General features: G+C 40.0%; 1 protein-coding gene across 2 annotated transcripts in view; it reads right to left on the bottom strand.

The window, feature by feature from the left end:
• The window catches only part of SPOCK1 (SPARC (osteonectin), cwcv and kazal like domains proteoglycan 1), a 404,411-nt gene that overhangs the window by 7,608 nt on the left and 374,521 nt on the right, over nucleotides 1–22,282 (bottom strand). For both annotated transcript variants that reach the window (XM_081893955.1, XM_081893956.1), the window contains exons 7-9: nucleotides 12,293–12,409; nucleotides 3,293–3,514; nucleotides 1,019–1,081 (exon numbers count right to left, since the gene is read on the bottom strand). In XM_081893955.1, coding sequence (XP_081750081.1) covers nucleotides 1,019–1,081; nucleotides 3,293–3,514; nucleotides 12,293–12,409 — 402 coding nt within the window. The remainder of the gene's footprint in view (nucleotides 1–1,018; nucleotides 1,082–3,292; nucleotides 3,515–12,292; nucleotides 12,410–22,282) is intronic.

The following is a 22,282-nucleotide window of genomic DNA, read 5'->3' as shown; positions in this document are numbered from 1 at the left end:
GTTTTGTGGGAGGAATACTTTCATATAAGGAAGCAGGAACATATACATGGCACCAACTCAATCCTTAAAGGAGTCCATTGAGCTATGTAGTACAAGGGTAAACGGGTTGTTCTTAGGAGCACAACGGAATAAAAGCAAAACCTACCTTCTGTCCACAGATCAGGATTATTACTACCTCCAAATGTGTCCTGGGGGAGGGGAGTACTTGAAAATAATATTCTTGAAGGGAGGGGGAACTTGCCCTGCCATGCTGTGTTCCCTTCACCTTCAATAAGAATCCCCAGGCAAATTATATTTGTGCAGATACTTCAAGGCATTAAAAAGTACAAATGCTGCCTCTCCGCACATATCCTGTGTGTCATAATGATTTTTCTTTCCTTTTCTACTTGCATGATTTTCAATTTATGTATGCATTTCAGTATTGCTGCTTTAGAATGATGTTTGTATTAATTTCACTGTGCATTATTGGAAGTATTAATTGATTTCAATTATGAATTATTTAATGTGGAAGAGAAATGCACTGAAATTCACAGATTTAAGCCCATAGAGTGTCCAAAGCTGTTAGTATTATACACCTACAGTTTAACAGATGGATTCTTCAACTTCCCAATGCATTATGTGCTCAACATACCAAAATTACCTTAATATGTGTATCATTACAGCACATGTAAAAGTGCAATTTATACTTTAGAGGAGGGGAAGATCCAATAAGCCTATTTCTTACATTGGATTTGTCAAACAATAAAGAAATAAATCTACACTGAATCTATGTGTTGTGTCAATTTAATGGCACTGATTTGAGATTTCAGTAGACAGACAGTCTCTGTTCTGCATAATGTTACCTAGTATGCCAAGTCATGGAACACATTTAGCACAGGCTGATGTTCTGTTATTTATATGAGTTCCTGAAGTGGCACAAGCACACAGTTGGGACCCTATTACAGCATGTAACGTCACAGTAATAACAGAAGCTTTAATTAGCAGCTTAAATGAGTGAGTGGCAAGTAACTGAACTTACCCATCAGGCTCTTCCCCTTGCCCAGCTTTTGAATTCTGTTCATCTCATTCTGGCAAGGGAGACCTAAAACAAAATACATGAGAGTAGTTTCCAGATGGTAAGGGACAGATTCTCTAATGATTAGCTTTGCAATTGACAGGCAGTGGTAGTCTATTGCACACCTGGGAATGAATGAACCACATATGCTTGTACTGTACTGCAGAACAAATGTATGCCATTAGCTTTACTAATTAAAAAATTCACAACATGCTTTGCTTAAAAAGTGTGTTTGGGGGCCATTTTGGTTATTAAGACAGTTTTCCTTTCCTTCACCAGCCTGATCCAAAGCTAGGGTGCTAATTTACTGCTTGCTAAAAGACTAATTTTCACATTATAAGCAATGACATAAGCAATAATATTTCCTAGGGCACACATGGGGCACTCTGCTCCTTAGCCAATGGAACAAGGAGGCCACCATGTGAAAGGAACCTCACAGGCAAGTAGGAGGCCATGAACCTAATCTAGACTCCTTGGCCTATATATGGAAAAGAGGACACAGAGACTTTGGCGTGCTTAAATGGATGCCATGTACATGACGCCACCAACTTCTACTCCACACCCACAAGGGATAGAAGAGCAGGAAGACCGAGACCTTGCTACACTGTGTGTAAAATGTGTACCAGATATAACAATGGAAGATCTCTATTCCTCTCAACAGATATGGAGGAGGCATGAGAGTGCTCGAAAGAGCGCATTTAAAAATACAAGAAGTTTGAGGCCTTCACATAAAATCATGTACTTACATAATTTTAATGGGAGTTAAGCCCACTTAATTGAATAGCTTCTGTTATGCACAATCATGGTCTGCTGTTGTAAGTAATAGAGGAAGAAGGAAGCTTGGGTCTAAGGAAGATGTTTAAAGGAAGCAACAACAAAAATTGTGGACAAAGAATAATAAAATGGGAAAGATAAGAATGACAAGGGGAGAGAATTACATGGAAAAAGCAAACTAAAGGATGCAAGGATTAGAAAGAAATTTATTCTAAAAGGAAAAATAAAATGCTGGGAAAGAAAAGAAGAATGAACAAATTATAAGAAAAAAGAGAGGAACATAAAAAGAGAAACAAGAAAAACTAGGAACCTAAGAGGAAAGTAAATGTTGAAGAACTTGTCTTTCTAGGCAGTGAAGACTATCTGGGTGATATTGCTAAAAATAACTCTGTGTACGGATGCGTTTTTCTCTTTTCTTTGTGCAGTTCCTGTTTAATTCCATTTTTTTAATGAGATAATGAGAACAAGGGGAGAATGACTGATGGTATTGTTTTGTTATGTTTTGGGAGGGAAGAAATGGGAAGGGCAATCCTTTTGCAGAAACCATAGCAAAGTACATAATAGTAAATTAATCATAGAATGATGACTAACCCTTCAGTCATCCACTTGGAGAAGAGCCATTTCCAGCTCACAGGTGGCAAAAGCCCACCTGCTTCTGGGCTCACTGCTGATGGATACAGTTGGCCTAGAAGGTAGTGGCGGAGCCTCATGTTCCGGCACTGGGGGGGCGGGCTGGCATGTGTCCTGGGGTTGTGGTGCGCCACCTGCAGGGGCGTGAAGCCCAGTGCAGGCTGGGGGGCAGCCACGATGGCACCCCACCGGGATCGCGCTGCCAGGGGCAGTGCGCTCCCCCCGCACTCCTCTTCCTCCGCCAGTGCTAGAAGGGTTTAAAGAAGATAAGGGGATGGCAACAACTGGATCTGCTGCTAACCCACCTCCAATTTATCTTGAAAGGGCTGAGAGCACTGAAAGCCATAGTAATGAAAGTATTTTGGATCCATGGGAACTAACTGGTCTGGAGAAGCAGGGACTAAGTAAGCGTCAGTGGCCAAGTTCTGTAAATATGGGAGAAGAAACTTGCTTCCTGCTGTGTTCAGTAACCAGGTGCTAATCACTAGGTTCAACGTTTTAGGTGTCAGTGTCTATTTGATGCTTGGATTTTCACACCCAGGATTTTCTAGCCATCTAATGCTACTTAGCTGAATGCCACTCAATACATAACAAGTAAGTGGAGTGGTAATAATATCAGTATTGTTTACCGTATGAAAATCAAGCATGTCTCCTCATTTAATCTAAAACTATGCCAACTTTATTAGAAATGAGGTATGTTGATGTGCCTTATATAAATCCTAATAACGCCATTGCCGTTTAATATTACATGGGAGCTAGTTTTCCTGTATAAATATTTTAGTATCAACATGCCATCACAGAGTCAATTTTCTAGTACAAAATTTAGTAACTTACCTCCAGGCTTCTGAAAGCAGTAGCACCATTCGTTGTTCGAAAGCTTTCCATCTTTGAAGGAGTCACAGGAGTTGAAGAGCGGTTTAATGCATGGCTCATATTTATCAAGATAAATGGCATTGATCTCTGAGTGATCGAGGAGAAGGTCATAGTTCATATCCAGTTTGTTGAACATCCAGCCCAACGAATCCTTGCAGATTGGTAATATGCTAGTGTCAAATCCTGTAAAGGCAGGAGCAAACAACCTAGACTGAGCTAAAACATACAGATTTCTCTTGAAAACAAGAAGCCCTGCTAATTGACTCTGTTTTCAGTCTTGCAGATAACTGGGACAAAATTGATTTCAGATTAACCTTTCCTTCTTGACTTGTAAGAAAAAGGAACATGATGATCCCAATTCAGAACGAAGTGTGAATGAAATGGATGGGCTAAAAGACAGCAGGGTAAGCCTTAGAGATGGATAATACTCTGAGTCATAGCCATTCATTATTGTTTCACAAATGTGAATGAAAAGGCAAGGTAAGTGGTTCACAGTTCATTGAAGCCTGTTTTCGTTCAGAATTCAATTTTGCCCTCTCTGTTCATTTGCACATTTATTTATTATCCTGCACATATTATCCTGCTTTTCCGCCAAAACCTAGTCCCAAAGCTACTCACAGTGATTACATTAATGTACAATGCAAAGTGCTGCACATGTGCAGGGCAGGGGGAATATATAACAAGGTCCATTTTTCTCCACTAAATTTCTTAATAGTCTTCTCTCACATTCCTTAAAATGAGAAAATTCTTTCTGTAAGTGTTTCTTCTCTGCAATACACTCTTCTGCATGCTGCATTCTGCATGTTAACAACTAGCTCTCCAAACACATTTTGATGACAGCGATTAGCAGGCCTGCATGTATTTTATGGCAAAGCTTTTTTAAAAAAAACTGCTTGCAGCTTCTGATTCAGGAAAACAATTACAGGACTTTCTCCTTCTCCAAGAACCCTGCCATCTCTGCTTGTAATCCCAGAAACCCACTTCCAACTCATAGTGTGAAGCAACTTTTTCATTTGGATGCCCCACTCACACCTCATCTTACCAGAGTTAAGCAAGACACATAATTTGTCAAAGATTTATGGTCTTATGGTCTGTGTGTGTGGTTTGGGAGCTGTATGGCCAGGGAAAAAACAATGCTATCCAGGGTTGTAAAGACCGCAGAGAGAATTATCGGGTGCACTCTTCCCACCTTAGATCAAATCTATGCTGCCAGGTGCCATAGGAAAGTGGCAGAGATAGCACATGATAGTACGCACCCTGGAAATGATCTCTGTCAGCTTCTGCCTTCTGTAAGAAGGTATAGGGTTATAAAGGCCAGGACTAGCCGCCTGAAAAACAGTTTCTACGTTAATGCAATTCTGGTTCTAAACGCAGCATAAGGGGTCTCTGTAGTATAGTGTATTTTAAAATGGGGTTTTAGAGTTTTTAGGGGTTTTTGAATGTTTTATGTAATATTTATGTAGTTTTATGTAGTTTTTCAGTTTCATTGTTCCGCAAGGGACAATGACAATAAAGATATCGTATCGTATCGTATCGATTTGTTTGCAATAATCAGAAAGTCAAGTTTGTATACCTAGTGTTCTGACACATATTTTTTAGCACCTATCTCTGGTTTGATGGTGGCAAATAGTACATTGGTACCACATATTACAACCAATCCGTTGAAGAACTTGTCTTCTCTTTTTGAACAGCTGTCATTTCCTGATGGTGCATAAAAGGAAGATTTCCCCATTATATGAGCTTCTTCATAACTGCGGGGGGTGGAAAGGTGGCATGGAGACTTCTTAGACTGAACTGTCAATGAAAGCCTAGAATAGAACTGAAGTCTATCTGCTATTTTAAGTGGAGGATCAGAAAGGCACCACACTGGAATAAAGCTCTTTAGGTGTAACTCCGATGGAGGGTACTCTGTGACACTGAAGAATTATCAGAGGTGTTCAGGTAATATAAACATTAATGCTATTTTATTACACGCTACTTCAAAAAGATAAACCGATTTCCCTTCAAGCTAAAGACAACTGAGACTGGGGCCTGAGAGCAAGTGTCGGAGTTTTCCAGTACCTTGCTTTGTAGAGATGGGCTAGGGGCATTTCTTTCACTTATTTTAGATCATTGCCATAATTACTATTGTTATTCATTATTCATTTCCTTGGTTGACTCTGAGTTCCCAGAGTGAAATTAAGTACTTATGATCCTGGTGATCACAAATTATTATGATGTATGATACTTTAATTTCGGAAGAAACTGAGAAGTGTTGAATGGAGGCTAAGTGATCATGGTCTCCTCTTACACTAGTACAGGGTACAATTGATACATGAGGAATGAGGCTTCATAGAATCATATGAATTGTAGAGTTGGAAGGGATCCTGAGGGTAATCAAGTCCAACTCCCTGCAATGCAGGAATCTCATCCATGACAGATTAAAAACCTTCAAGGGGGTCGGGTTGCACTGTTGAACAGCTCTTGCCACCAGAAAGTTCTTCCAGATGTTTAGTCAGAACCTCTTGTAACTTGAAGCCATTGGTTGGCATCTTACCCTCTGGAGCAAGAGAAAACAAGCTTGCTCTATCTTCTAGGTCACAGCCCTTTAGATATTTGAAGAATATCTTTAAAAAACCATGTCTGCCCCTGTATAGACCTGTAAGATCATTTAGATTGTCTTGGGAATTTTTACTTGTGGCACTGCAGCCTACAGAATATCACAGGGCAGTGACCTGAAAAAGGGCATTTTCTACCATTGTTCCTGCACAGGGATGCTCTTTCCTGTTTTTACACCTTTTTATAATAACATTTTACTGGTTTCCAGTTTCTGTGATACAGTTTCATTGCTTTTATGTTGTATTTTTATATATCACTTGGAGGTGTGATTAGATACTAAGCATTTTAGAAATGCCTTTAATTCAGATAATAAACAGATAATAGAGAGCAGAAGAGAGCTCCGAGTGCATCTCTCAGCAGCAGGGTGACCCTGGTTTTTCATCTGAAATGATCAGCATGCGTGACAACTAAATCAAAATGCTAGTTTATCCATCCATCCTCATGTTTCAGGGGAACAGTGGCAACAAATTTGTGTTACCCCATTCATTGATTGTTCCTTTAAAAGAAACAAAGAAATACTTTCTAAAGAGGAGGGAGGAGTTTTCTTGTTGCACCCAGTAGGGGAGGGGTGGACACCAATTAGGACCATGTACCACTGGCTTCTCCTTATAAAGTTGTAGAACTGTGTTTTAAAAAAAGGGAGGAGCTTTATGCTGAAGAAAAGTAGGTACATTCATATAAACGTAGTGAAGGTGGTTCTAGGTAAACTCTACAGCTTTATACCTATTACATCTGGCGTTTCCCATAACAGTGGCAGAAGCTTTGCTACTAATCACATTATTGCAGTATGCAATCTCAATGCAAGCACTTAACTGAATGACACAGTAATTAATATAGATACAACAACAGCATTATGATGCACTTGTAAGGGCCAAATGTGAAAACCAGAAGATGTTAATTGTACTTGCCCAAGATTTATTTGTATACACTGTTCTAGTATAATTTTTTAAAAAATATTTTCCTCAAGACTTCTACTAGAAAATGCTAATGTGCTACTTTAATATGCAGGCATTTAAAGAAGTCTTATGAAAAGTTTAGCTAGCTAGTTATTGCTGTTTTAAAGGTTAAAGCAAGGAAGTGAGGGATCAAAGCCTTTCAAGTATATTATGGTGCTGAGATGTGGCAGCAAGTTTCTATTTCCACTTTAAACTGCTTTTGAATAAAAGTTGCTTTGATTGAATCCCTACTTGACATGCCTGTGTCAACAATCAAGTCCAAGATTGCCAAGTCTTATGTACACTTTCTTGTCTCTTTCTAGACAAGTAAACCTTTAAGGGAAAAAAATGCACTTTATTTATTCAAAGCAGTGACTTTCAAGAAACTACAGAAAAATCATCACATCAATCTATTACCTTTTCTTAGACATCTGATATGTCACTCTCAGCTTAATCTACCTCACAGGTTTGATAAAATGGGGAGGAGAACTGTGTATGCCACCTTGCGCTCTTTTGAGGAACAGTGTAATGAAATAAATAAATAAATAAATAAAATAGAATTGTAGAGTTGGAAGGGACCCCAGGGGTCATCTATTCCAACCTCCTGCAATGCAGGAATCTCAGCTAAAGCATCCACGGCAGATGACCATTCAACCTATGCTTAAACGAATATGTGTAACTCCAAGGTGTGAATAATATATGTAATAGGAATTCTATTGTGCTTGACATTGTTATCCTGAACTAAGATAATGGAAAACACCTCACCAAAACTACCACACTATAAAAGTCTTGCTACAGTGGTTTCTTACTCAGACTGCTTTTACCACAAGTAGCACTGCACTGTTACACCTGAGGGATAAAAACCCAGCCCAAATCCTGCTCCAGCTCCTAAATACTGACGTGTACATAATGAATTAACTGTAATTCTGAATTTTATGCCTGTAGCTTTACATTTTCAGTATAATACAGTGGTCAAAAGAAACTTTGGACATAACCCATCCAAGCTCCCAATTGATTTCAATGAGAAAGTTGATCACCTGCCTATTGTTAGTTCCTCCTCTTTTGCAGGGAATGGAATATCTATTTAAATCTAAATCATAGTGCTGTAGGATACTCAGTGAAGAATATCTTTTAAAGGGCATGCTACTGTTAACACAGATCCCTCTGACATCACTGGTGTAATGATCATAAAAAGGTTTGCTCAAAGGTCATGACAAAAAAACATGATTTGATAAACAAGATACAGGCTGTCATAATGCATACAGTCACATACACATAATTGGGGTATATGTAAAAGGAGGAACCCTTTTACATATTGATATATTTCCTTTCCATGGCAGTGCTCAGCCAGTTTTCAGAAGTGTAGGAGATGGATGTGCAAGAAAAGTAGGGTAAAGACGACAACAGTGCTGAATGTTAGGTTTCTTTATATGTGTTGGGAAGCTTAATATATTTCTTTCACTCGAAATATGATGTCGACTTTCTGTTCTCTTCTCCTCTCCTACAATGTTGGCTGGAAGTAAGCAAGAAACCTATTCAATGCTACACGCCTGCATCGAGAAAGCTTTGTCTTTTTCACTTTTTCCCTTCATCCCACAGCCTCAAATAATAAGGCCAAAGATCAGAAGTCTCGCTAGCTTTTTAGGTCATTCAGATATCTCGATATATTTGCAGGCAATTCTAGAAAGGTTATTAATTAGTGCCTGTTGAGAAGGGGATACTTTGGACTCAAAACACCTGCTCAACCAAAAGTCATTACATGTAACATTTTCTTGGACAGCTGGTAACAAGAGACACCAGCTTCCAATCACTTCAGATTCTGGAACAGATTCAAATAAGTGACCTATTTGTAAAAGGCTTCTTCTTATTGTCTCAAAACCTTTTCACCTACACATTTCACACGTAAAAATAAACAGAAAATTGTACACTGAAACACTGGGCACAATGTACTGTTTAGACAGAAGCAGACTTAATGAAAATACAATCTATAATAAATAGTTTTGGAACAGCCAGATTCAATATAGAAAAAGATACACATAAATTTGTGGGTACAGAACATAGTTCAGTGGAGCTTCTGACGACACACCAGCTTAGCTGAACCCGTGTACTGATTGTACACATCTGAACTAGAATAACTACTGATCTAATCTTAAAAAATGTGCAAATTATGGGTTCTCTTAAATGAATGGAATATATATGGATGTTATAACTTAGATGGAAACAACTATTTAGTAGGAAAAAAACTGGATAAGACCACTTGCATTCTCTATGCCTTATTGTAACAATGTATATGCTGCATTATTGTTTGAAGGTAAAATAAAATATCAATTTATATATATTGGGGCCTTGTGTTTGTGTTGGACTAGTGGAATGAACAAACCAAAAGGGAGACAAAAAGGCAAATCTGGATAATTTTTTTTCAAAGAAAGCTATGTAGTGCTCAACACTTGCTTATATGCCATGTGAATGCTTTATCTTGTATACATGTAGGTGGATCTGTGGGCTCCATCCCTAAGACTTAATTAACTTCTAATTTCTAAGATTGGGCTGTTGAAGCTAAATTAGCTGCATCTTTGATCCTAACCACACTTTTTAAGGCATTAAACCCACTGAACACAGTGTGGGAATTACTTTCAAGAAAACATGCATAGGCTTCCACTGCACAGAATAACTAGTTTCCAGTGATATTTAAAAAACAGCAACACCTCACTTTAGAAAAGGTACTAATTGCAAAAACAACAACAACACTGGTGCTCTGAATAACTTTGTTTCTGTTGCTTGCAAATAAGAAAGAAAAGAGCTTTGCTTAAAGTGGACAGCGAATGAGATTACAGTAGTTAAAACTTAAAACTGTGCCAATACTTCCATTTCACGAATGAATAGGAAGAATATAATCTTTACTTTTTGCCTGCAGATGAACTTGATCCACTCGGTTTTCGTTAACTTACAGCAGCATCCTATCAAACTGCAGCACAGGAAAAAAATTCAGTGGAACACCTTCTCCAGATGCGGTGTATCCAGAGAAATCTTAGCCATCATTTCCAATCATTTGGAAGTTGCTTTAAAATCACAGAGGAATACTCAAAATAGATTGCAGTGAAAAAAGCATGTGCTTCTTATGGCTCCATAAGCATAACCTGACAGCTCATGTCAATGAAGTGATCACATGTCGGGGGAGGAAAATGCAAGCAGAATGGTGAAGCCTGGTTCACACAAACAGCACTGGGGTGGGAAGTCCATTTTGCTCAAGTGCAGACAAAGAAATCATACAGCTGAATTTATCCCTGGGGGTGGGCCCTCTGCATGTACAAATTGGTAGACCAAGGAAAAGACTGATCCACAATTGTGCTTTCAATATCTAGGGGTTTTTTTGAGGAAGTTTTATATTAAGGATCATTCAGTTCTGTTATTCTGCCACAAGCAGTTTGACGTGGTACCGTCCACAAACATGGAGTCTGCTCTTAGTATTTACTAGGCTCCTGGGTGGGATTACTGTAGAGGTGTACTATTCAAGGGGCTTGGGCTATCCAAAAGAACATCTTTAGTGTCCTCTTGGTTTTCATGAAGGATTACGAATGCAGTTTGTCCTTTTAAATAATTAAAATAAATGGTAGGGAAAGCCAGATATAGTTACACACCAATAGCTTCTACTCAGGATTGCTGTTCCATGGTAACACTTAGGCCTGCCTACAATCTGCACCCTCCCTCCCTAAGTACTCATTAACCCAAGAAAAAAGGCACTTTCACACAGAAAAGGTCTTGCAGTTTCTTGCTCAGAGACAGGCGGTTGCATGCTTAATAATCAATGGATAAAAAAGCATTCTGTTAAAATTATGTTTCCAATCTAGTGCCTGTCGTGGGAATATTTGTAGCACACAAAGCCTGCTGTGAATTTTTAACCTACAGATTGAAAAATTGCCCGAGTCTGACAAATTCTGTTGAGAGCAGGTGGGAGGCTGCTGACATTTCACTTAGTTTCAGCAAACTCTGCCACCCCTCACTAGAGGGAAGGAGTAACAGGACTGACAGAAAGCCCCTTTCTCTCTCCCCCCCCCCCCCGCCGCTCCCTGCCTACTGCATGCTGTCAGTCACTGGAAAGTCAGCAGGGCAGCAGAAGGCCTGTTCCTCTTGCACAAAGCCTTGACACAGCGCCTGTTGGATGCAAGATTCTGTGGCCCCTCAGGCAAGAGACTGTATTTAGCCCCCTTATGCGCCCCTCCTCCACAGAACCAACACATTTTTAAATCACAGCACTCACCAGTTGAGATGTCTTTAAAAGAGGGATTATTAGACAAATACATGGTGGGGGGGGGGAGGCTATTAATTTCTACAAGGCTTGATGGTTCTGTAAGCTGTGGAATTCACTCCCTGCAGTGGTATGTCTCACACCTTCCCTAAACAGCTTTCTGTGAACATAGAAGACCCAGAACTTTATCATAGCCTTTTACACTAGAGAGGAATGTTTTCAGGACCCACCCTGTGCTTGCGGCTGTATTTTCTTTTACCTGTTTTTAATTTCTGAATTTTAAATTGTTAAGAGCTGTTGAAGGGTGGGTAGCAAGCTAGCAAGCTACTACTTATTAGCGGACAATAACAGGCAAGGGCTGTCCCCCTTACTCCCCCCAGTCCTGCTTGTGTGTTGCCCATATGCCTTTGGCTGGCCACTGTAGGAAACAGAACATTAGGCCTTTGTCTGATATCCAGCAGGAGTCACAGCCGTTGCTCTACCGCAGAGATTGGCAACCTAAGGCCCATGGGCTGGAAGTAGCCCATGAGCCGCCCCCGAACTGAGCTGCCCACTTGGTGAGTCCCCGCGTGCTGTGCTAAACTAGCACAGCGCAGCACAGGGACTCTCTTCTGTGACTCTGGAAATCGCTTCTGCACAAGCCCAGACACCGGAAATCGCGTCTGCGTATGTCTGCGGCACCGGAAATCGCTTCTACGCATGCCCAGATGCTGAAAATCACTTCTGCACAGGTGCCGTTTTTGGCATCTGGGCATATGCAGAAATGATTTCTGGTGTCGCGCTGCGCTGGCCCAGCCCACAGAGGATCTCCACGGGAGTGATTCGGCCCATGCCTGGTAAGCCTTGCCGACCCCTGCGAGTCTACCCCATTTTTCCTAACCCCAAGTATTATCCTATTTGTCTAACGCATTGCAGGGTACAGTTCTTCCCTAGATGGTCCATTAGCTACCTCACAGTTTCCCGACTCGACAGACTGCAAATGGTGATTAAATTTCAAATCCTGTTTTCTATATGCAAAAAATAAAGGAAAATAAAACAAAATAATTGGTGGTTTGAAATAGCAGGAGAATGTACCACAGCATAATTAAACGAAAGATTCCACATTAGCTGTCATTACAGTTATTGTTGACTTGCTGAGCTTGTGAACTTATCTCAAACTTTATATTTAGATTGTCATCTTACTGCCTTGTGCTGAATCCGAGCTGGTTGGCTTGATGACACGATTTGCATCTTCATGAAGAGCACCAAACCAGTCTTTTAGGCGGGATGCAAGGGTCCTCAGCTCCTTGTCTGTGCAAGCTGTTAAGAAAATGACAATAATTAAATTAGTGAGAACATGCTACACATGTCCTAACAGAAGATGATTATTGTTCTTCTGTTTCTTGAAGAATAAACTTTGATTCAAAGATGTTTAGATTTCAAAGAGACAAGGAGTAGCAGGTCGAAGGGTTTATCAAGAAAATTCAAGGCAGCAAGACAAGATTTATTATTATACTTGAATATTGCCTAAGTGGGAGACAATTTATTGTTTACAATCCAGACAAAAATCCATCTCACAAGATGTGTGGGAATTTTTTGGTTGTCACCTTTTAGGTCTTCTGAGAAAGAACATCAATCAAACAGCAATAGGAAAAAAGAAAGCCATCTAGCATTGCTATTAGAACAAGACCCTGAGAATAATTTATATCCCTTGTTTGGTTTAGTTTAAAGCTATTGTCATGGCAATAGGAAATCTTTCTTTTAATGGAAGCTGTCATGTTCTCCAATTTGACGACAAATAAGACTTTGCAACCTCTTAAGGGTGTCTCTGCTTCTTCATCTTACCTGGATGAAAGCATACACTGCTTGCTTCCATTATAAATTTTTATTGGGAAACATCTAATTTTTTTCTCATAAATTTCTGCCAAAAGATTAGTGCCCAGCAGAAGCCAGTATTTATTAGCGGGGGGGGGGGGGGAAATTAGACAGTGCTTCCTGACACAAAGAATGTTCCAGCTTTGCATTATCTTCAGTGTTTGAATTCACAGATTGAAGCCATTTTATCATTCTTGTCATAAACTCATTCTAAAATTTAAATAACTTTTCTTCAGATACAAAAGAAGGTTTTTCTCTAGTAGCATAGGACATGCTTTACAGAATAATCCACAGCAGAGAATCCCTATTCACTGCATATTTTAATACAGCCCCTCCAACTATCTCTGATATAGTCACATGAATGTCACTGTGCTTTATAAAGCTAAGTGACAAGACAGGTTCTTTTTTTTTGCTGCAAGGACCTTAGAGTTCAAAACTGTGAGAAGAAAAAAGAGCATGACAAATGACAGGGATGGCCAACAGAAGGACAGTGTATCAAAGGCAAAGGCAAAATCAATTGCATGAACCAATACAACTGAAGATCATATCAGAAGGCAAGAGAACATAGACTTCATTTGTGAAACATGCTCAGCAGCCAAAAAACCAATTTCTTTACATGGTACAATAATCAACTGTGTTTTGCTACCTGTGACCTGCCTGGGACTACAAAAACAATTGGTGGGGGAAGTCCAGGCATCTTGGTTGGCCGCTATATATGGTTGGTGGACTACATTCAGGTTATGGTGGCTCTTACATTGGTTAGGTCAGCTCTGTTCACTAGAAAGATCATGGTAACTTTCACACTCATTCTAAAGTCACCAGCAAATAAACTGGGCTCTACAAAATCTACTGAATAAGAAATGAAGACTTGCTGTTCTTACATGATCTCAAAGTTCTGCAAAGGTTTTTTTTTTCTTAACCAAAGACATAAACATGTAAAATTGGCAAATTATAGTGAAGGGAAATGCAATTTTAACAAGAATGCTGTTTTTATTACCAAAAAGGCTATGTATTATTCATCATTCTATTCTGTATTATCAGCAACATATGCAACCTTATATTTTATTTATTATATTCTTCCTCTTCCTTGGTTTGCTTTCACGTAGGAGCAAAATACCTTAATTAATGAATTATCTGAGGACATGAAGTATTCTTTCCTCCCAAAAGCTGAACTGCTGATAATGAAAAAGTACTTCCCATTTCTCATCAGTTTTACTTGTTGAAGCCCTTTGGAAAAACTCTGGGCTGCTGAAAAGACTTGGAGGTAATTTCTCCCCTCCCCCCATGCACAACAGTTTTTGTACTTCCTGGTTCTCATGGGCAAACTCTGGTTTGTTCAAACTCCCCTCTCTCAAGTTTCAACAAGAGAGCAAATTATGGCTTGTCAGGAAGTGTAGAAATACAGTGGTACCTTGGTACTTAATTCGTTCCGGAGGTCCGTTAACCTGAAACTGTTCTTAACCTGAAGCATCACTTTAGCTAATGGGGCCTCCTGCTGCCGCCGTGCCGCCAGAGCACAATTTCTGTTCTCATCCTGAAGCAAAGTTCTTAACCTGAGGTACTATTTCCGGGTTAGCAGAGTCTGTAACCTGAAGCATATGTAACCTGAGGTACCACTGTATTGGTATGTGAAAGGAAAGGGAAAGTGGAAGAGAGAGCCTGTAAGCCCAAGGCTGGTGCAGTTTCTAGCATATCCAACAGTCATCGTGCCTGCATCCAGAACTCTAACATAATTTGAAAATCTAACTTTAAGTACTAACACAGAATCTAAACATACATAATCAATAATTTATAAAATCATTAGTGACATACGATTAGGACAAACAAATTTGATGAAACATACTTGGGAATCTGATCTAGATACAGTAATTGAGGAGGTAGATTGGCAGAGCCTATGGGGCACAAAGCCCTTAATTCAGTGCCCAGGCTCATAAAACAGAATACTCTTAAGCTGCTACACAGATGGTATTTAACACCTTTGAGGTGCAGTCATATTAATGAAGCTATTTCTGCTGTTTGTTGGAGAGGGTGTAAAGACATTGGAACATAGACATATGCCATCGGCCTGCAGCAAATTACAGCCATTTTGGAAAAATGCTTTTGCTGAAATAAGTTTGATCACAAAACAAATGTTATTTGCACCCCACCTTTAGTACTGGTAACAGTCTTTAAAAATGAAAATGTCAAGCTGAGATACAAATAATTGATTGCTTTTCTTTAAGTAGCAGTTGGACAACTTGTTGCCCAAAATTAGAACACTTGCAAATGTCACAATGGAAATGAAAGTTTGGATTACCTTCAGAAAAAATATATATAAATGACCAAGAAAATTAAAGCCTTAGCTGGAAAGAGAGATTGGGGTGATTTTATAGATACATTGTACCCTTTCATCACATACTCGACAGAACATCAACTACAGCGGCATCCATTGGACTTGCATTTGAAATTGTGGAATAATGTCTTCCCTTAGGAATCTGTAGTTTGGGGGAGGCGAGGGGAAAGGAAAATGGGGAGTTATGCTCACAGTGGTGGGTGTGTGGGTGTGTGCATGCACATGTGATTGCATTCCGATATTTCTCCCCTGTTAGTACTAGTAGAAAATCCATTTAAAGTCAGTTGGGAAGCTGGGAACGCACTTTAGAAACAGGTTTCCTAATTAGACCAAATATTCACTGCTGACATTTCATAAAACCAACCAAGTAGCTCTTTTATGAAAATAAATGTGTATATTTACACTGATGTTCTCTGTCCCCACCCCCACCCCCCGCTGCCTGTAGAGGGAAGAAGAAAAAGGCTGTTATTCTTCAATGCTGGGGAAACTACATTTTTCTAGATACAAACATTTCATGTCAAAGTGGTTCCCCAGTGTTATCATACACAATGTTCTGGGTGTTTTAATGGCCAGCTTTCTAGAAGCACAGTGCCTGTCCTGATAACCACCTCTGATCCTCCTGTCACTTACTTACACCTGGTGCTGCAAATAAAGCTGGAGACAAGAAGATGCGTAGTAATAGCTGTGAGATGAATGCAGGACCTGCCAAAGCAGCCGATCAGAGGAAACGCATTCTGATGTGGAGCTTACATAAAACAGGGTTTTTAAAGAACAAAGCTCAGAGATAAAATAGCACAAAGACAGAGGGCTGCCATTCAAAGATGCACAGAGAGTAGCACAGTGCCATAGCCTACTTTCCTAGTTCATGTCAGATGCTTCTATGTAAGTGTTAATTAATTCTGTGAGAACCTTGAAAGTTTTGGCAGTTCAGCTTACTCAGATGCCCAGAAATCTGGAAGCTAATCAGAGACTGATGCAAACTATTTTAGCATACTGGGCAGGAAGATTATACTTCTCTATTGTATACCACCTGTAATGCTTTGCCAGATGTTTCTCCCTTTCTGGCATGGTGCTTCTGCTTTCAACAGCTGCACAACAGGCTGCAATTCTGTGTAGCTTTCTCTAGCATGGTAGTGTAGTGATGCTAGAAGTTCTCCTCACTGACAGGTTGCAAAATTTATTATAGTGAGATATTATGAGGGTTTTTTATTTGTTGCTGTTGTTGTTGCCAATTAATTGGTTACCTTTTATTCTGTCAGGACTCCTGTAATTTTTGGCAATGGATAAAGAAAGCAGTGTTTGGGTTTTTTTGTTTTGTTTTAGCAGTCATTTTCATTGCAGAAACAGGATAGCTGCAGCAAGAACATTGCAGAATTGCGAGAACGTTGAAGGAAGTCTGTGCTTCAGTTTGCCATTTTGGAAAATGCAAATGTTGCAGGGTCACCTTTAAATGCTAGCTGAACTGAATTTATTCCCCATCTTTCCTTCCACTAGTGACCCCTTTTATTCCTGTGCCAATGCAGATCCCACACATATTCCAACCACCCTCTCTCCCTTCGTTCTCCACTGTTTTCCTTTTCAAATCAACTGTACTCTTGAGCTTTGTAATACCACTTTTTTCTCATTCAAAGCAGGGCCCCATTTGCCTCAACATGGGGAGGAAAAAGAAGATGCACCTCATCATATTGGGGCAAAGCTTGTGGGTGTACAAAAATTCAAACCATAAGGAAGTTAGGAGTATACAGATACAACTGGTGCCAATGGGAAGTAGGCAAATGTGACGCCCAATGATTGCAACATTATGCAATTACTTGTATGTGTCCATGGGCTGTTGCAGTTCATCTAACATTACGGGAAGAATGTCATAATGCCTTAACAAAACCCAGTGCCTTTCACTGCTGTCAGTTACCACATTTATCTGACCATCATATGTAGTTTCTGTGCATGTGATCATGGATGCTGCAAAATTCACATTCCCACTTCGTATGGCGCAAGTCTCTCCCACTTGCATACAACCTTGCATCAATGCATAGACAGAAAAGCAAGGCCAAGAGAAGCCACCCAACTCCCCTCCTGCCAATCTTTCCGAGATTAAGATAATGGTAAATGTCACATTTCAATGAAAAAATATTTAAGCTTTACACATAAGTAGGGCTTCTCAGGGAAATGGCTGCTCCTTTAAAAGAAACAAAAGCTTAACATGAATACTCTGCAGCAATCTATACAATAAGAGTGATTTCCTTGGAGAATTGAAGTAATCCTAATGACCATGAAAACAATCTGCCTGTACATTAGGGAGAACAGAAACAGAACTAATTTAGTGGAAAAATACGGGTTGAGATTCTTTGTTCTGTTTGTAGCCTTCCAAGTAGCTTGCCAGGTGATGTTGTGGCAAATCAGTATTCTTCATTGTGAATCAAAGCCAGCTCACCCAGTTTAGCCTGAAATGGGTGAAGTTTGCATTGAGGGCAAATGGACATGGTCTTTGTTTGGGAATAAGCAGTGAAAAAATTATCCTAAGAGTGTGGTGCTTACAATGGCTAGGCACAGTCTGAACTCATTGAAAGTAAGCACAGGCTGACTATGGAGATAATAATGTTGACAATATTAGATTCTCTGCATCACATCCTATTTTTTTTAGTTTCTTGCTTTCACCACTGGTTAGGAAAGTAATGAACTTCCATAGGAAGCATCAGATCTCTCTCTCCAAATGAGAACTGATGTCAGATTTCCCCCTCCCCACCACTGCAGAAACCCTTGCAGCCCCAATGATATCAGAGTAGCAGAGTTGGTAGGCCTGGAAAAGGGACATGCTGCATACCCTCCAACATTTCTCCGATGGAAATAGGGACATTCCACAATCCCATTTTACTATTTATACCCCCCCCCATCTCACTGGGTTGCCCCAGCCACTCTGGGCAGCTCCTAACACATATAAAAACAATAAAATGTTAAACATTTAAAAAACTTCCCGATACAGGATTGCCCTCAGACGGCTCAGGGGTTGGATAATGCCATACCTGCCAAAATTTCTCCAGTGAAAATAGGGACATCCTAAGGAAAAGTGAGACATTCTGGGATCAAATCAGAAACCAGGACAGCTTCTCTAAATTGGACACCCCTGGAAAATCGGGACACCTGGAGGATCTGGTGCTGGGGGTAGATTGGGGGGCCTGCTGGGATGGATAAGGCGGAGGACTTGGATCCAAAGCCTTCTAAATCCAGGGAGAAGACTATGCTAACCCAGCCCAGGAATTGTTGCAGTTTATTTCCCTTCCACTGGAAACACAAAACAGAAAAGGAAGAAGAAACACATGGAACTCTCTCTGCCCTCATTTCTGCCCTCTCACCTAGACTTCTGAATTTCAGTGGGACCTTTCTGCATGTATGGCTCAGTGAAGAAAACCACACTGCTGTTTTTCATTCAGTGTAACTAATGATGAATTCTGTGGCAGCTCATAAGAATAAAACTGCAGAATGAAACTCATGCAGCTCTACTCAAATATGTTTGACATATGAAATTAATTAGATCCCAGCTGGTTATTGTTTTTATTTTAATTCCTTTAAAAATTAGATGTTTTCATAATTTGTTTCTTTCATTACCTACCCATGGGAAATAGAAGTAAGTCTCCTTGTGATGTGCTTCTTATTTATTTACTTAGCGAAAAGGTAAGCAAATATGAAATTATCAACTGTACTTGTACAGAGCCAAATCATTTATTTTAATCTGAGCTGTTTACTTAGTATAATATGTGTAATCATGCGTATGGCATTATAATGCTTTACTCGTGGGTTAGCTGCATTGGCTTGTAGCCCATCGCATATTGAGAAGATCCATGTCATCTGCCTATCCTTTAAGATGTGTATGTGGTGTGCATGCATCATTTTAAAAACCACAGGAAAAAATAATAGGCAAAGACTGAATCAACTTGCCAAGAAAGGAAAATAAATGAAAGATGGAAAACTGTGAGATAGATAAGACAGGATGTTGGTTTTTTAATGTGAGCATTGACATACTTAATTTCAAAATAATTTTATTTCATGACCACAATGCTTAACATATAAATCTAAATAAATTAGCAAGAAAACTGGATCAAGCTGGAAGAGATGAATCATCTTATTTCCAATCTGAATCACTTTCTCCTGTGTTCATTCATCTCTTCCATTACATTTCCGCATTAATGTGCATTAAAAACAACTGGCATGAAAATCCACATTTGCATACTATTTTAAATTTAACCTGGTGCCTCAGATTGATGAAGCTAGGTGTTTGGATAGAAACCTTGGAGAGGGCATTGTAGAGCCAAGTTGCTACCACTAAAAAGGCCTTTTATTCAAGTCACCACCCTAGTTGTCACCTCAAACAAAGCGGGGGGTGGGGGGCAGCGCTGGAGAATGTTGTTCAAAGATGAGCATATGGGCCTTTAGAAATCTGGGTTCCAAGCTATATAGGGCTTTTCAGGTTAAAAGGAAAATAAAAGGAAAGCCAGCGCAGCTCTTTTAAAACTGGTGGTGTGGTTTCTAACTGGCTACCAGCACCTGCCAACAATCTAACTGCCATATTCTGAGCCAATTTCAAAAGCAGCTCAGGGCATGAATGCACTGTAGTAGTTTAATCTGGATTTGAACAGGGTGCGGATAACAGTGGTCAGGTTTTCTTTTTTCAAAAGTGATCATAGCTGATGTACTACCTTAAGCTGGGAAAAGGCGCTTTGTGCCACAGGTGGCATCTAGAGCAGCCTTCTGAGACCCAGGACCAACTTTCAGCCCAGGCATGCATTTGAGGACTCACTAAGGTTTTTAGCAATATATTGGTTTGGTTGTAGCACTGCAGTTGTGACCCACCATAGATCAAGCCCACTAGTTGAAGACCAATGATGTAGAGCAGCCATAGGCAAACTCAGCCTTCCAGATGTTTTGAGACTACAATTCCCACCATCCCTGACTACTGGTTCTGTTAGCTAGGGATCATGGGAGTTGTAGTCCCAAAACATCTGGAGGGCCAAGTTTGCCTATGCCTGATCTAGAGTAAGGGATGGATCTAACAGCATTCCACCCTGGGAACTTGACACTCTCTCTCTCTCTCTCTCTCTCTCACACACACACACACACACACACACACACACACACACACACACACACATAAAGGAGCTGCAACTGGGAGCTGCCTAGTAGAACCAATCCCAGCAGAACTTGCATTTGGCACTGTGACAGCCACCTCACCTCATTCTGGGGCCCCTGCCATCTGAGGAAAGGTAGTTCACCTTTCTTGCCCCTTTTAAATCAACCTATAACCTTAGGCCTCTCAAGGTGGTGTAGTTTATGGTTTCTACGCATGGAGGTGTTAAAATAAGAAAAGAAAAGATAAAAGATAACCGGCTTATGAAAAATTGTGTTAAAGGGACAGAAAGTATTTCCCAACGGGGAAAAAGAACACACAAGAGTTAAGCATGATTATTTCTCCATCTTTATAATTGCATATCCTAATTGCATATCCTAGAGTAGAATCTTGCCCTCCAATCCTGGTACATATAATTTGCTCCACTCTCTCTGAGCCTACATATGCTTTTTTTTTGTCTCTTGAGTGAACTAATCCTGTGACTAACTAACTAACTAACCCTGGCTACCTGTTAATAGAGCATTTGCCCACCTGCCTCCTGCCAATCATAAGTTTCACCCAGTGGGCAACAAGAAGTCGTGGAGCCCCTCAGGTAATAAATGTGCCCGCAATCCCTCACACAATGGAGTTCTACTGTTTTCTCATCTGAGTCTCAGGGTAAATTAGGTATAGCAAGTTAGCCCTATAATCCTTAAATGAACAGGCAAGAAATATTTGCATTTCCACATCATACACAATAATAGTCCATCTAAAAGCAAGGCCCATTCAGCCAGTCCATTTCATCAAAGCTTTGTTCTTTCACAGGCACCAAATTTAAAAGGCACCAAATACAACTGCTTGTTTGCCAAGGCCATTTGTCCCAGGCCTTTTGGTTATTCTCTACTCAGCTTGAAATAAATAAGGAAAGGACAAATGAAAAAGGAATAGACAAATTTGAATCAGTTGAGCTCCCCACCATCAGGGAATATAAAGTAAACCATCTGTCTTGAGATTGTAACCAGCAACTCTGTTGGAGTCCCCAACATTTCCTTAAACACTGTCACACTACTTTTATAAGGATATACTGGAATATAGCAGAGTTCACCAATCCTATTAGGTGCATTTCCATCCAGAAGAATGGGCTTAATTTACACAGCTAGACTTCAGTAGATGGCCTTGGATCCAAACATTGGTCTATAAGCCTGCACTGTAGCAGGAAAGCATGTATTGAAGCACACACAGCACCATTCCCTTAGGACAGCCAGCTCCCAACTTCCCACAGATCTGGGATTAGGGAAGAGGACTGCTAGATAAAACAGCAAAAGTTAAAGCAGGGGTGGGCAAGTTCTAACTATTGGCCATGCTGGATGGGGCTCAGATGAGTTGGAATCCAACAGTATCTGGAATGTCACAGGTTGTCTGTCCATTGCTGGCTTAATTTAAGTACTGGAATCACAGAGGATTAGCTGTTCAAAGCTCAGCTTCCAAGCTATTTGTTAATATGTGCAGGACTGCAAACAGAACTTGGAAGCAAATGTTATATGTAACTATTTGAACAACCCCCCCCCCCCCATGCAGGTGCATTCCTCAGTAAGAATGCAGTGAAGATAAATGCCCTTTTTATTGTGATGCAGCATTACATATAGATATACAAAGGCTCATTTTTCTCTAATAATATATGTGGTAATTAAAGGAACCTGAAAGGTCTCACCCTTTTACATATGCTTATTCTCTTTCCTTAGACTCATTAGTAATTGTCTCAGGATCTATGTGGTTATGGATGCTGAATTAATGTAATTCTTAAGTAATTTCCTGCTTTGTGATTTAGTTGAAATATCACTCAGAACCTGGAACAGTCTGAATAAAGGTATCATACTTAACTAGAAAG

Source organism: Podarcis melisellensis (assembly GCF_964234715.1).
Source record: "Podarcis melisellensis genome assembly, chromosome: 2".
Lineage (NCBI taxonomy): Eukaryota > Metazoa > Chordata > Lepidosauria > Squamata > Lacertidae > Podarcis > Podarcis melisellensis.
Note: the sequence above shows the minus strand (reverse complement) of the source record. Positions and strands in the feature narration are given on the sequence as shown.